Below are 13,087 nucleotides of genomic sequence, written 5' to 3' on the forward strand. Positions count from 1 at the left end.
CAAAACGGGAGAATTTGAAAATCAATAAGGATAATAACTTCAATGTACTGAAGCACATCAAATATGTTTAAATCTTTAAGTACACAGTGAAACTAAAAGCAAGAACAAATTGGTCACCACTGGGATTACAGAACCCCTTTAGAGTAAATACTGAAATAAAAGGAAAGAATCATTTATGCTTTCCTTTATTAACTATACTGCTACTTAACCAAATAGTATGTGAGAAGTTTCTCTTTACACTAAAGTGTCTGAGCTAATAAATAGAGAAGGAATTACAGAATTAGAACATCTTCATTTTGCAACCTCTTTGCATTAACAAATCTAGGCTTTGAACAGCACTGGCTGCTAACCTCACAGACACTAACACTCCAACTGACAGAAGAGCATCAGCATCATTTAAGAAGTCTGGCTAAAAATAAAAAATGAACCTGAATTTATTCAAGCCTCAGTAAACTATCCATTTTATAGGAAATTTAAGGGCAAAAAAAAGATGTTAAACACAAGAGGGATGGAACCAGAAAAATCTAGTCTTTGATAAACTATCTTCAGTGAATACATGGCCAAAAAGAAGGAATGAAGTAAAAAAGGGAAGGCAAAGAGTAAGAGGAGAGGCCTATAGTTTAAAAGAGACTTAGAAGATATCAATCAATCACAGTCAATCTTTATTTGGATCTTAAAGCAAGCAAAACTCTGTCTACAGCATACTATCATTTGTCTATAATACAAAAATAGGATTTATTTAGGATACATTAATTAATTTGCTTGTAAATGATAGAATACCTCTAGAAGAATACATGAGAAACTGGTAACACTAGTACCAGAGGTAAGGGGATTGGATGGCCAAATAACAGGGATGGAAAAGAGATTTTTTAATCTTTTGAGCTATGTGATTACATATGTGTGTGTGTGTGTGTGTGTGTGTGTGTGTGTGTGTGTGTGTGTATGTATTAGGTGTGTTATTGCAATTACAAAGGTTGCCTCAACTAAAATCACCAATTAAGTTCTTAAAGAAGCTGCTCTTAATCAGAAAAATGACAAAAATAATATTTGATTAGCAAAAATAGTATTACCTCATCGTATGTGTATCTGTAGTCAGCTTTCTTTGATTTGAGGTCCCATAACACTACTGTTCCCGATTCAAAGCCAATCAAAAGCTGTAATAAAAGAAAATGTCACATGACCTAGGAATGATATTATGTGAAACATTTATTTGCTGACAACAAAGATAACTATTATCATTCATATGCTTCAAGTATAAAGTTATAATTAAATATCTGCATTGCTAATCACATGAATGACAACTGAGAACACTGCATTGCATATTTATATGTCTTTGATGATTAGGGACTTAACATATATAACTAATTATTGAGAAAGAAAATAGTACCATTTTGAAGTCCTGAGTACATTTTCATTAATTAATATAACGTAATAAATTACTAATAAAAATTAACATTTGTATGTGCTTTAGAGTTTACAAACTTTCCTAATTCAAAACATTATCAGGCAATGTCATTTACTCATCTATCTATTAAAAAGTTCCAAGTTATATCCAGCCTAGATCCCTCTCATAAGATTCAGACTCATAATTCCAGTGGAGATGGCTCCCTTTATCTACTCCACAAGAACCTCAAAGTATGTGTCCAAAAGTGAATTCATTATTTTTTCCCTACCCTTTTTCTGGTGTTCACTACTACAGTGTCTCTCTCAGAATTCCTTATCTTAGTGTTCATTAAGTCACTCAGACAAAAACCTTGGGGGCGTCATCCTTAACTCTAGTCTCTCCCTCCTCAGGTAAAAATCATCAAGTAATTTTAAAATTACATCCTATTATCTCTCTACTTACCCCTACCTCCAATACTTCTCTACTAGTTCAAGACACAAAGTTCTCTTTTCTGGTCTCTTGGTCTCCCTGACTCCAGTCTTGCTCCTTTTTTAAACCCATTCGCTACTGTAGCTAGTGTTTAACAATTCTAAAATGCAAACCTGATCATGTAATGCATGCTTTTAAAATTTTTTTAATGCCTTACTATTACTTTTAGGATAAAGTCCAAACTGAGTAATATGACCTACAAGATTTATCATCATTTGACGTCTGCTGACCTCTACAGCTTTGTCCCTTGTCACATCCCTCTTATTCAATATACTCCAGCACATCTTTCAGTTCACGCTTTCTTTTATCTTTGCTGTCTTCCTGGGCCATATTTGAAGTCATCTTCTTTGCCAGATCAATCCTACTAATTTTTCAGATGTTGTTTTAGCTATTACTTCCTCTGGGAAGCCTTCCCTGACCTACCAGATATAAGTCAATCCCATTTCTATGTGCTCCAACAGCACTCTGTACATTTTTTAATCTGAAGGGTCACTGCACAATAATGGCCTTTTCCTTAGCTGAATCCTATTACTTATTATAACAATAGTCTCTTTAGGCAAGGACTGTTTTTATATTGTTCACCACTACAGTAAGACCCAGAGCTTGACTGGTATTTGTAGGTACTTAATACGTTTTTCTGTGAATGAATAAATTCCAGAATCAAACGCATGTTCTTGCTTCACAAATGGTTCACTTTATCCAATCTCTGCTGCCCACAACCCTCCACCTTGACATTTTTCAAATCTCAATATTCCCTTTGCTTGAAACCTCCTTTCCTTTTATTCATTGAGTGATCTTCTACTCATTTTTAAGTCTCAATTTAGTGTTGCTCCCTTGGGTAAGCCAACCACCAATTCTTCTAGATAGACTAAAATCCTCCTTCTCCTATGTTAGCACATGCATTTTCATCTATAGGTCTCTAATATCCTGCCTAGTGCACAGGAGACACTCAATAAATATTTGTTTAATGAATACATAAATGATTAGTAGGTAGCCAATACTTCTTCATGTAATCTGGGGATATGAACAAAGTTGGGGGAGACCCACTGATTTTAATGAAATAGCAATTTAGTGGATTTCAGACTACAGGGGCACTTGGAGGGGCAGTCACTGAAGCTAACAAAACCCCTCATCTTTGTAGGAAGTACAGTTAATTTTGCTAACACAAACTGTTCTTGCCTAGGCAATGTGAGATATATTCTCCTTCTAGGAAAAACTGGTATTTGTTTCCTTTACCTTTTCCTAGTCCTTCTAAATATCTTAGACATGTGACATGGCATTTTTTGATGGGGAAGTAATAGAGAAACTTCAGGAGTAAGAGATGGGAAAGGATAAAATTTAAGAGTTGATGTACAGTGTAAACAGCACTGGATTGCTCAGGACACAGGTCACTTAAGCTCTAGTCTTACATCTGTTACTTAGAAGCCATGTAACATTAAGGAAATAATTTTACCCATCCAGATGTTAATAACATAAGAGGGTTATAGTAAGCTTTAACCCCTTAGCTAGCTCTAACATCCTAAGAATGTTAGAAATCTATGCCAAGAGGTTAGGCTTTAATCCACATAATCTCCTAAATATTAAAAAATTGAAGAGCTAACTTAAAGATATGCTATTTAAACTTGGGAAATTCTTTCAACGTTTATCCTTATTAGACTCTCTCATAACTCAGAGATGTTAATTTATATTCTGTTGACTAGTTTCTTTTTTTCTTTCATGAAAAGCATTAGTGGGTTTGCTGAATATGAATATAACTCTCTACAACATCAATAACTCTGGGGATGAAATCAGAGCAATCAGTCTTCAAAATCCCAGCTCCACTAATATCTAATTTTGTACCTCTGGAACACATAATCACACCAAGTCTCTGCTTCATCATCTGTAAATTAGGGAAGATAACTAACTTAAAAATTGTTAAGATGATCAAATAAAATAGTGCATATAAAGTAGAAAGCACAGTGCCCAAAACAAAGTAGAGTTCAATAAGTGGTAATTATTTCTGTTACCATCTTAAGTAATTTTACACTAGTACCTAACCTTCCCTAGCTAAGACCTTTGCTTAATGTGGTAGCATCTACCATAGGTTAACTTTGGAGGAACCTGCCCTGTCACTTTATACCTTTCTTTAGCAACACAATGTCACAAAGATCTTTGGAAACAGAGAGTCATTGATATAAAGTGGATTTTTCTATTAGAAATCAAAGGTTAGACAATATAATCTACTCTAGTACCTTAGTATTTCAAAAATATTTGAGTGAGATTAACTCTGGAAAGTAAGGAGAATAACATAATGCTGGGTTTCAAAAAAATGAGGATGATAATAAGCAGTTATATACAATTTATTTATACAATAAATCAAGTATATACAGAGGCATTACTATTTATATGTTGGGTACCATGGGAAACATAAAACTTCATAAGTATTATCTCTATGCTTAAGGGGTGTTTCAAGTTCGGGGGAGGTGAGATATGCACATATTTCTAATACATGGCAATATGTGACAAATACTGCAAAACTTGTACAACTAAGGTGCTAATGGATTTGGAAGTGAGAGAAAGCATTTTTAGTCAGGATTATCAGCAAGATATCATGAAAGATATACATTTAAAATGTGGGTAGGTATTCAGCTGAGAGAGAGAACAGTGGGAAAGCATTCCAAACAGAGGGACTCACATAAAGAAGGCATGGAGGCATTAATGAGCAGCTCACATTTGGAAATAACTATTTACTTCAGCATAGCATTCAGGTAAAGATATTCTGAAAGACAATGAAACCTAGGGCTATGTTTTAAAGAAGCTTTACTTTGTTACCTACTGCAGAACCACCAAAAGCTTTTTAACATGAGAGCAATGATATTAAAACAGCATTCTAGGAAGATTGATGTGGAAATGGCTCATGAATGGCTTGGAATGCCTTGAACTTTAGTGGTCATAATGAGACAATAGAAAAGAGACACTGCAAAGAAAGGACTGAAATGACTTAGAGACTGAATCCAGGTAGAAGGGGGGGAAGTTTTTAATTCTCTTGCCATGCCTCCCACCTAAAGTCTTGGCTTCTAAACAAGTACCTTGTAGCAAAGAAAATAATGTGAAGGTACAGGTTACTATAACTTGCTTAGTGTAAAGTTTCTCTCAAAACATACATTTGTATGATTATAAGCTAACGCCAAACAGTACAGCTATCCTCTTTTGTTTTCCCAGTGGCAAATAAGAGAACAGTGTTAACTCAACATACAGGCTAGACCATTTCCACCAACTGAGGGAAGAAAAAACCTTCACAAAACCTAGAAATTTCATTTCACTGACTTCTGATAGTGATAAACATCCTGGTGTTTATGTAGGCTAATATCATAAAATTCTGTAAGTAGAAAAATATCATTAAATAGAACTACTTAAGAGACTGAATTAGGAAAGAGATTCATGGAAAAAGAAACTTTATTTATTTTTAAAAATATTAACAAATCTAAACAACAATTAGATACTGACTGTATGAAACTGGGTTTGATTATAAAAAAATGAGGTACTACTTTAAAAATCTCTACATTATTAATCTAAGTTATCTAAGAAGAAAAATTTAAGGGAGATGAGATACAGACAACTCTAACATAAGGCATTATGTGATAAATGCTACAAAAATTGTATAATTAAGTGTTAAAAATAATTGAAGACCAAAAGAAAACAGCTTTTGCCAGGATTACCAGAAAATCTTAATAAGCCAAAAATAAATTAATAACTTTTACTAGTACTTATTAAATTTTGTCTTAGGCTTTTTTGTTCTTTAAAACTGTAAATGATTCTAATTCTCTCACTTGTTCTTCATAATATATAAATAAACCAGTACACGCCTTTGATGTACAACCTTTGTTAGAAATCTCAATTTTGCAAGGTAAATGTATGTGGTACTGGAACAGTTTGCATATTTTTAAAAAATACCAAAATCCATGCATTTAATAAATATGTATTTTTAGAAAAAAATTCTACCTTTCCTTCATCCATTGGGTTATCACTTATATGGACGACTGGTCCTGGGTGAGATTTAGATGACCTAAAATAGAATAGTAAGATTTTTTCTTAATTAAAAATTCCAATACAACTGTATTTTCATCACAATGAAATCAATGAATGGAAAATAAAGATACTTTTATAAAGGAGGAAAACAATTCAGTAAGTGATCAATTAGAGATGTATAGTTCTTAATACGGATCAAGATAGGACTCAGAAGAAAAATATGGGTGGGGATGGATGGGTTAAATACATGATGAGGATTAGGGACTGCATTTGTAATGAGCACTGGGTGTTGTATGTAAGTGTTGAAACACCATATTGTACACCTGAAACTAACATCACACTGTATGTTACCTAACTGGAATTTAAATTAAAAAAAATAGGAATTGGAAGAAAAACAGTGACACTGATACAAGTCAGCAAAATTTGTAAGTATACTTTCTATATAGGAAAGAATCTTCAATTTAGTATTATAGCACAAAAAAACAACCCTATTCTCATGGTATAATTCTCAGAATTAATATTTTTAAATAAAGCATCATCTAAAATATTACTATCTTATTTTACTCAACTCTAGCCTCCAACTGGAGCATCTCATCCAGTTTCATAGTTCACATGAAAAATAGGAAAAATTCTATTGTTTTTTAAAAAGTGAACAAAAGTAATGCCACTGTACTTGGTCAGAGAAAAAAGAAGTCATACAGCTAAGAATGGAGCTGAACTTAATGCCCATACAGCAGGAATAAGCACCTCCCTATTCATAAATTCCGAGGGCTGAGACACAGTCCACTTCATGAGAGACCTTTGTGAAACCGTACAGACATCTGCACTAGGCCTACCCACTAGATGTTGTGATCAACTCACAGAACAGACAGCAAAAACCCACACCTTGTACCAAGGGACTGAAACATGATAACATCCCTGCCATAGGAAGGAAAACGAGTCTTAATACACTATCACAGGTGCACCAAGACATTACATAAGAGAGATGCTACAAATTTATCTTTAATGTCAAATTCTGTGGAATGAAACAACACAGAATTATTTGTTTAAAAAACACTGAAAATGAATCTTGCCAATATCCTTAAATTTTGATTTTTATGTCTAAATAATATAAGGAAAAACTTGAGATAAGATATAAAAGATAAGATTCTAACACAGAGTGCAAAGTTAGTGCTAAGGATCCTTGGGGCCTTACAGCTCAACCCTGTTCTTGTTGTTAAAGGAAAACCATCATTATATCAAAATTAGGGAAAATTACTGTCAAATTCTGTAATGTTACCCTGCAAACATTTACATTATATTTGTTGATTAAAACATACCAAGTAGTGATTTAGATCAATGTTTTCTGAACATTGGTGGCAACCCATTAGTGGGGCATGGGCAGCATTTGAAAGAAAAACAACCAGAAGTTAAAAGTATGTGGGGGAAAAAAAAAAGTGGAGTGTTTTTCACCTAAGAATTTTTTCACTAAACTTGTGCTATAGTCTGTACATGTCATATATGCATATGTTCATCTATCTATAAAGCCTTTAAACTTACAAACTGCTAATAATATTTAGATAAGGCTAATAAACTGTGTTTAATACCAAGAATGTCTGACATATTTAACTCCACATAGATTTACTGATTAGCTATTATATAAAGGTATCATATATGGTACTGAAATTTCAGATATGGAATATGTGCTCAAACTCACAGTTCAATGGCTTTATTCCACATAATGACGTAGCCTGAGAGTGTGAAGGACTCCACATTGACAATATGTATATTACCTCGCTCAGTGCCCACATAGAGCCACTTACTCTGGAAAGGCAGATGGCAAAATGTAACCCTGAAAGAGAAAATATAGCCAAAAAGGTAATTAGAAGAATGTCTGTAAATTTTATTAATTGCATTTGAGAGTTAATCATGATATATAATTTAGGAAAGGCAAAAATGACACACAACCAGATTTACCTACTCATTGTGATTAATATTTAATATGCAAATTCAAGTTATATGTCAAACATAAGGCCTTACAGTACACAGACAGCATGGCTTGGCAGAAAGATGAGCTTTAAAGCCAGTGTTTCCAATCTGTCTGTCAGTCACTGTGCTACTTTAGGCACATCACAAATTTTTTTTCATTTTTTTAATGTAAATTCAATTAGCCAACATACAGTACATCATTAGTTTCAGATGTAGTGTTCAATGATTCATCGTTACATATAACACCCAGTGCTCATCGCATCACGAGGCACATCACAAATTTAACCATTAAGCCACAAACTATGAGTCTAATACCCACATGACCCCAAGGTACTATTATATTTCTTAGGAGTTATTAAACACACTAATCCATCTCATCACCTGTGCTTACTATTCCTTCCAGGCAAAATGCTCTGCCGGTTTATATTTTTCTTCTATTCAAGTTTCAGTTCAAATACCACCTTTATTCAAATTGATATCCCAATACTTTGTATCTCTGTTAGGCTAGACTTTTAAGACAGGTAAGGTCTACCTTTGTCACTAACTTGTAAGCCTCATGGAGGGCAGAGATCCTCCACACTGAGGCTTAGACAACTATCTCTTCCTATGTCATGATGATATGATAGGCCTTCATTAACAAATTATAATTTACATGCATGTATTGAACTTTATTATCATTCCAAAAATTTCAAACACTTTCTATTATTAGCTCATTTGACTTCATGATCAAGAATGGACATTATCTTGTCCTTTTTGTAGCACTTATTTTTAGTAAAAAAAAAATTAGTATGTTATGAAATCATATAATGGTCTTTTTTTCAGACTACCTATCGTGTCTCTCAAAATATTCTATTTAAAATGTTCACGGAGCACTGGGTGTTATGCGCAAACAATGAATCATGGAACACTACATCAAAAACTAATGATGTAATGTATGGTGATTAACATAATAATAAAAAAATTTCCATAGAATAGCACTTCAAATAATACACAATGATAATCAGTGCTAGACTGTCCATATGGACACTAGGTTTTAGGCAAGATATAGCACACACAATATTGTTATTCCCACTACCACAATATCATTACAGAAAATTTTCAAGATGAAAATACTTATAAAAAACAAATGTACATGCAACTCATGGTCTACTTCCTCAAGGGAATGTTCATTTAGATAATTACTTAAGGTTCATCATCTGTATTTTTTGTTGAGGGTTTTATATAATAACAGGTCATCTTTCTAAGGGATTTATATAAGTTTAACTAAAGCACAGAAATGTCTACTGCATCAAAAAAACATTTTATAGTACCCTATTATTTCACACAGCAGTAAGTCCACAGTACCTTTCTGAAAACTCTAGGGCCATATAGGTTTCAGAATTCTGACTTTTCCAAATTTTAAAAAGTACACAATAAGTCTAGTTGAAATATACATTATCACACATATAGTTAGAAATTTTTTTTCCTGTGATGAGGAGAACTTTTAAGATCTACTCTCCTAGCAACTTTCAAATATACAATACAGTATTATTTATTACCTATAGTCACTGGCAGTTTCTTAAAAAGTTAAACATAAAACTACTGTGATGGACCCATTCCATTCTTAGGCATTTATCCAAGAAAAAGAAAAACATAGGTCTATACAAGACTTATACACAGATGATTCATAGCAGCTTGGTAATAGCCAAAAACTGGAAACAATCCAAATGTCCAAATGTCCGTCAACAGGTAAATGGATGAACAAATTGTTACATACCTATTACAAAATGCTATTCAGTAGTAAAAAGGAATAAACTACCAATACGTGCAACAACATTGATGAATCTCAAAATCCTTATCATGAGGGAAAGAAGCCAGACAAAAAGACATATTGTATGATTCCATTTATATACAATTTATATGCAACAGGAAACGCAAACGAATCTCTTGTAACAGAAAGCAGATCAATGGTTACCTGGAGATTGTGGAGATGGAGGCCAGAAACAGAAGAGGGGAGGGATGACCACAAGGAAACATTTTGGGATGATTTGTATGTTTGTTACCTTGATTATGATGACAGTTTCATGGGTGTATATATGTGTCAAAATTTATCAAATTGACACTTTAAGTATGTGCAGCTTATTGTATGTTAATTATACCCTAAATAAAGCTGTTTTAAAATTTTTTGTTTTCAGAGATTTGTGGTCTTAGCAATTATGAAAATAGATTGTGATTCTGATTATACACAGGCATAAGCTCTGGAATTAGACTGCCTGTATTTAATTTCCAGCTCTGTTCGCTCATTAGCATGAGAATTTAGGCAAACCACTCAATCTCTCAGAGCCTCAGTTTCTAAGCAGTAAAGGACATCTACCTGACAGTGTTCCCCGGAGGACCAAATAAGACAAAGCATGGTAGATGCTTAAAATGGGGCCTGAAACAGTTAAGTGTTCAATAAATGTTAGCTAATTATTATTAAGTGATAGTCTACCAACTAGAAGTTCTAGGCAAATTTTAATTATCTGAAGTATATAAAAGTAGCAACAACAAGCCAGGTATAAAATGAACAATGTAATAAACCTAAAAACAGCCATTTCATTCGAAATGTGTTGTAAACTAAAACATGAATGGAGTAAAACGTCTTGAAAATTCAAAAATAATTTCAACATAAATAAGACAAAATAACCAGATAACAAAAAAATAGAAATATCCAAGTTCCAGATCTGTTCCACTACTCTGAAATTCTCCTTTATTCTTCACTCTACGAAGCAGTAGTTACTGATTTGTTTAACACAATTACATTACCCATCTTTGATTTTAATACTAACAAAATTATTTACATAATATGCTTCAAAAACTTAAACTTATCTCCTTAATGGCAGAGATTTTGGATATATTCATAAAGTATTTTCTATTCCCAGTGCAACAGCATACTGCAGCTGTTTCTCAAATATTTAAAGAAACAAAGTAAGAATAAATTCTTCGATGTTCAGCAAAAAATCTGGAACTTTTCCCTAGATTCACTTTTTCAATACTAGCTGCCATCATAAGTTTTTTCTCAATTATAAAACCAACTTATAATGCTGAAAAATTTTAAGCATCTTTGTTTTTTGCAAGTGAAAACAAACTACTATTTAACATTTTAAGAAGGAACTTAATTAAAATTTTCATTTAATTATCCATCACCAAAACTTTAATATGGTCCCTAGAATGAGTCTTGTATAGAAATAACAGGAGTGTATTTGTACAATGCACCATATTTAAAAATTACTCTGCTCCATAACTATCCTCATTATTTGATTCAGTTGAGGGGGGAGTCAAATGGTTTTTATTACAATTAAGAATTTCTTAATTAGCAAATTTTAATGGCTCTGAACAAATGAGAATAGGAATAGTGAGAAAACTAAAATTCCATATTGCAACCAAATAAAATACCATGCCAGTGATTTACGAAAAGGCCAGCAAGAAAATGTGGTCCCCCAAAACATACTACTAGAAAAGCAACTCAATCAACATGACCTGCTAAGAACTGCAAGATCATAAATTTGTGGACAATTTGATCAGTCACCAAAATATAAAACTGGTTGTTGAGACAAACTGGACCTACTATATTTAATGGGTTCTTTCAATATTTGTTACAAAATGACTGTATTTCCTTGTTTAAAAAAATAAAAATCTGGGCGCCTGCATGGCTCAGTCAGTTAAGCGTCTGCCTTTGCTCAGGTCATGATCTCAGGGTCCTGGGATGGAGCCCCATGTTGGGCTCCCTTCTCAGCTGGGAGTCTGCTTGTCCCTCTGTGCTCCCTAACTCGCGTTTGCATGCGCTCTCTCTCTCTCAAATAAATAAAATCTTTAAAAAAAAAATAAAACAAAAATCTTAGCTTTCTTTGTTGAAAGTTTAAAGAATAGTTAAAACATACCTGTGCAGCCTTTGAAGTAATAAATTGATGAAGAAATTATATTATTTAAAAGGAGTCACACTGAATGGGGCACTTAAAACTATACATATACACACGTGTATATATGTATATGTGTGCAAGTGTGCATGTGTGTGTAGAGAAAGGGAGATGTGTTGTTAATTATTCTAAGAAAGTGATCCATGACAGAAAGCTAGTATTTTTCAGTAAAAGCAGTCATGAAACAAATGACACTGAATAGCCATGGGACAAAGATATTTCAGATTTAAAGAGTTTAGATCAACAGATGCAAAGAAACATTGAAAACAGAAAGCTTCAACAATGAAGTATCACTATACTACTAGAGCAATGTCCCCCAAGAGGTCTCCTCTCCCTCCCTGTATCCTCCCCCTTGTATAGTCTCTCCCAACACTGATTCTAGGATCTTGTAACTTGCACTAGCCACTGAGACATTAGCAGCTCTGCCACAAGCAAAGATTTGAAAAGCACTTGCACATTGGGGCCTGCCCTCTTTCTTATGCTTTTAGAACCCAGGTGCCATGTGATGAAGCTCAGACAAACCTGTTGGGAGACTCTGGCCCAGCCCACAGCCAGCACCAACCAACAGACACGTAAGGCAAGCTAGATCATCCGATCCAGTTGAGCAGCCAGGTAACTACAGTTGCATAAGTGACTACAGGGACAGATTACTTCTGCTGAGCTCAACCCAAGTGCTGACCCACAGAATGGTGAGCAAACAAAATGGCTGTTATTTTAGCCTTTCAAGTTTTGGGATGTTTGGATATGCAGCAATAGATAACTGACCTGTTATTTAATATAATCCATTCCACCAAAATCTTTTTATTTGAAAAGTTATAAAAACATACAGGAAAAACAAATTCTTACATTTCTTAGAATTAAATTAAAAAGACCCCAGGAAAATTTTAAGAATGCCACCAGTGCATTTATCATGAAGCTCAAACATTACCTTTGGTTGAGTCTCATGACTCTTGTTCTTCATACACTTTTATTATAAAGATTTTTATTTTAAGGTGATATAGATCACAGTAAATGATAGTGACTTTGGTTTTTACTGATACCAGGACACAAAGTTTATTTAAGTTTATGTGCTGACATATTAAAGCATAATGTTATAATGAAAAATAATTAAAATAACATATTGAGACTCACATGAAAGACATTAAAACTCAGTAAACACTAGTAAGATCAGATATTATAAGAATGGTATATTAAATTGAGTCTGAAAAGGTACCTTAAAATGAATAATAAGGAGCCAAAAAAAAAGTGTGTGACTGAATCAAATGTATTAGAAATACATAGATAATCAAGTTGAATTCCCCCA

The 13,087-nt window shown here is 33.5% G+C and overlaps 1 protein-coding gene across 5 annotated transcripts in view; it reads right to left on the reverse strand.

Annotated features, from left to right (window-relative positions):
- The window catches only part of STXBP5 (syntaxin binding protein 5), a 174,520-nt gene that overhangs the window by 114,238 nt on the left and 47,195 nt on the right, over positions 1–13,087 (reverse strand). For all 5 annotated transcript variants that reach the window (XM_088023848.1, XM_088023846.1, XM_028103208.2 and 2 more), the window contains exons 5-7: positions 7,578–7,712; positions 5,855–5,918; positions 1,071–1,154 (exon numbers count right to left, since the gene is read on the reverse strand). In XM_088023848.1, coding sequence (XP_087879974.1) covers positions 1,071–1,154; positions 5,855–5,918; positions 7,578–7,712 — 283 coding nt within the window. The remainder of the gene's footprint in view (positions 1–1,070; positions 1,155–5,854; positions 5,919–7,577; positions 7,713–13,087) is intronic.

The sequence above is a fragment of the Eumetopias jubatus genome, unplaced genomic scaffold (genome assembly GCF_037043125.1).
Source record: "Eumetopias jubatus isolate StellerSeaLion01/CBP00866 unplaced genomic scaffold, mEumJub1_p1.0 scaffold_6, whole genome shotgun sequence".
Classification (NCBI taxonomy): domain Eukaryota; kingdom Metazoa; phylum Chordata; class Mammalia; order Carnivora; family Otariidae; genus Eumetopias; species Eumetopias jubatus.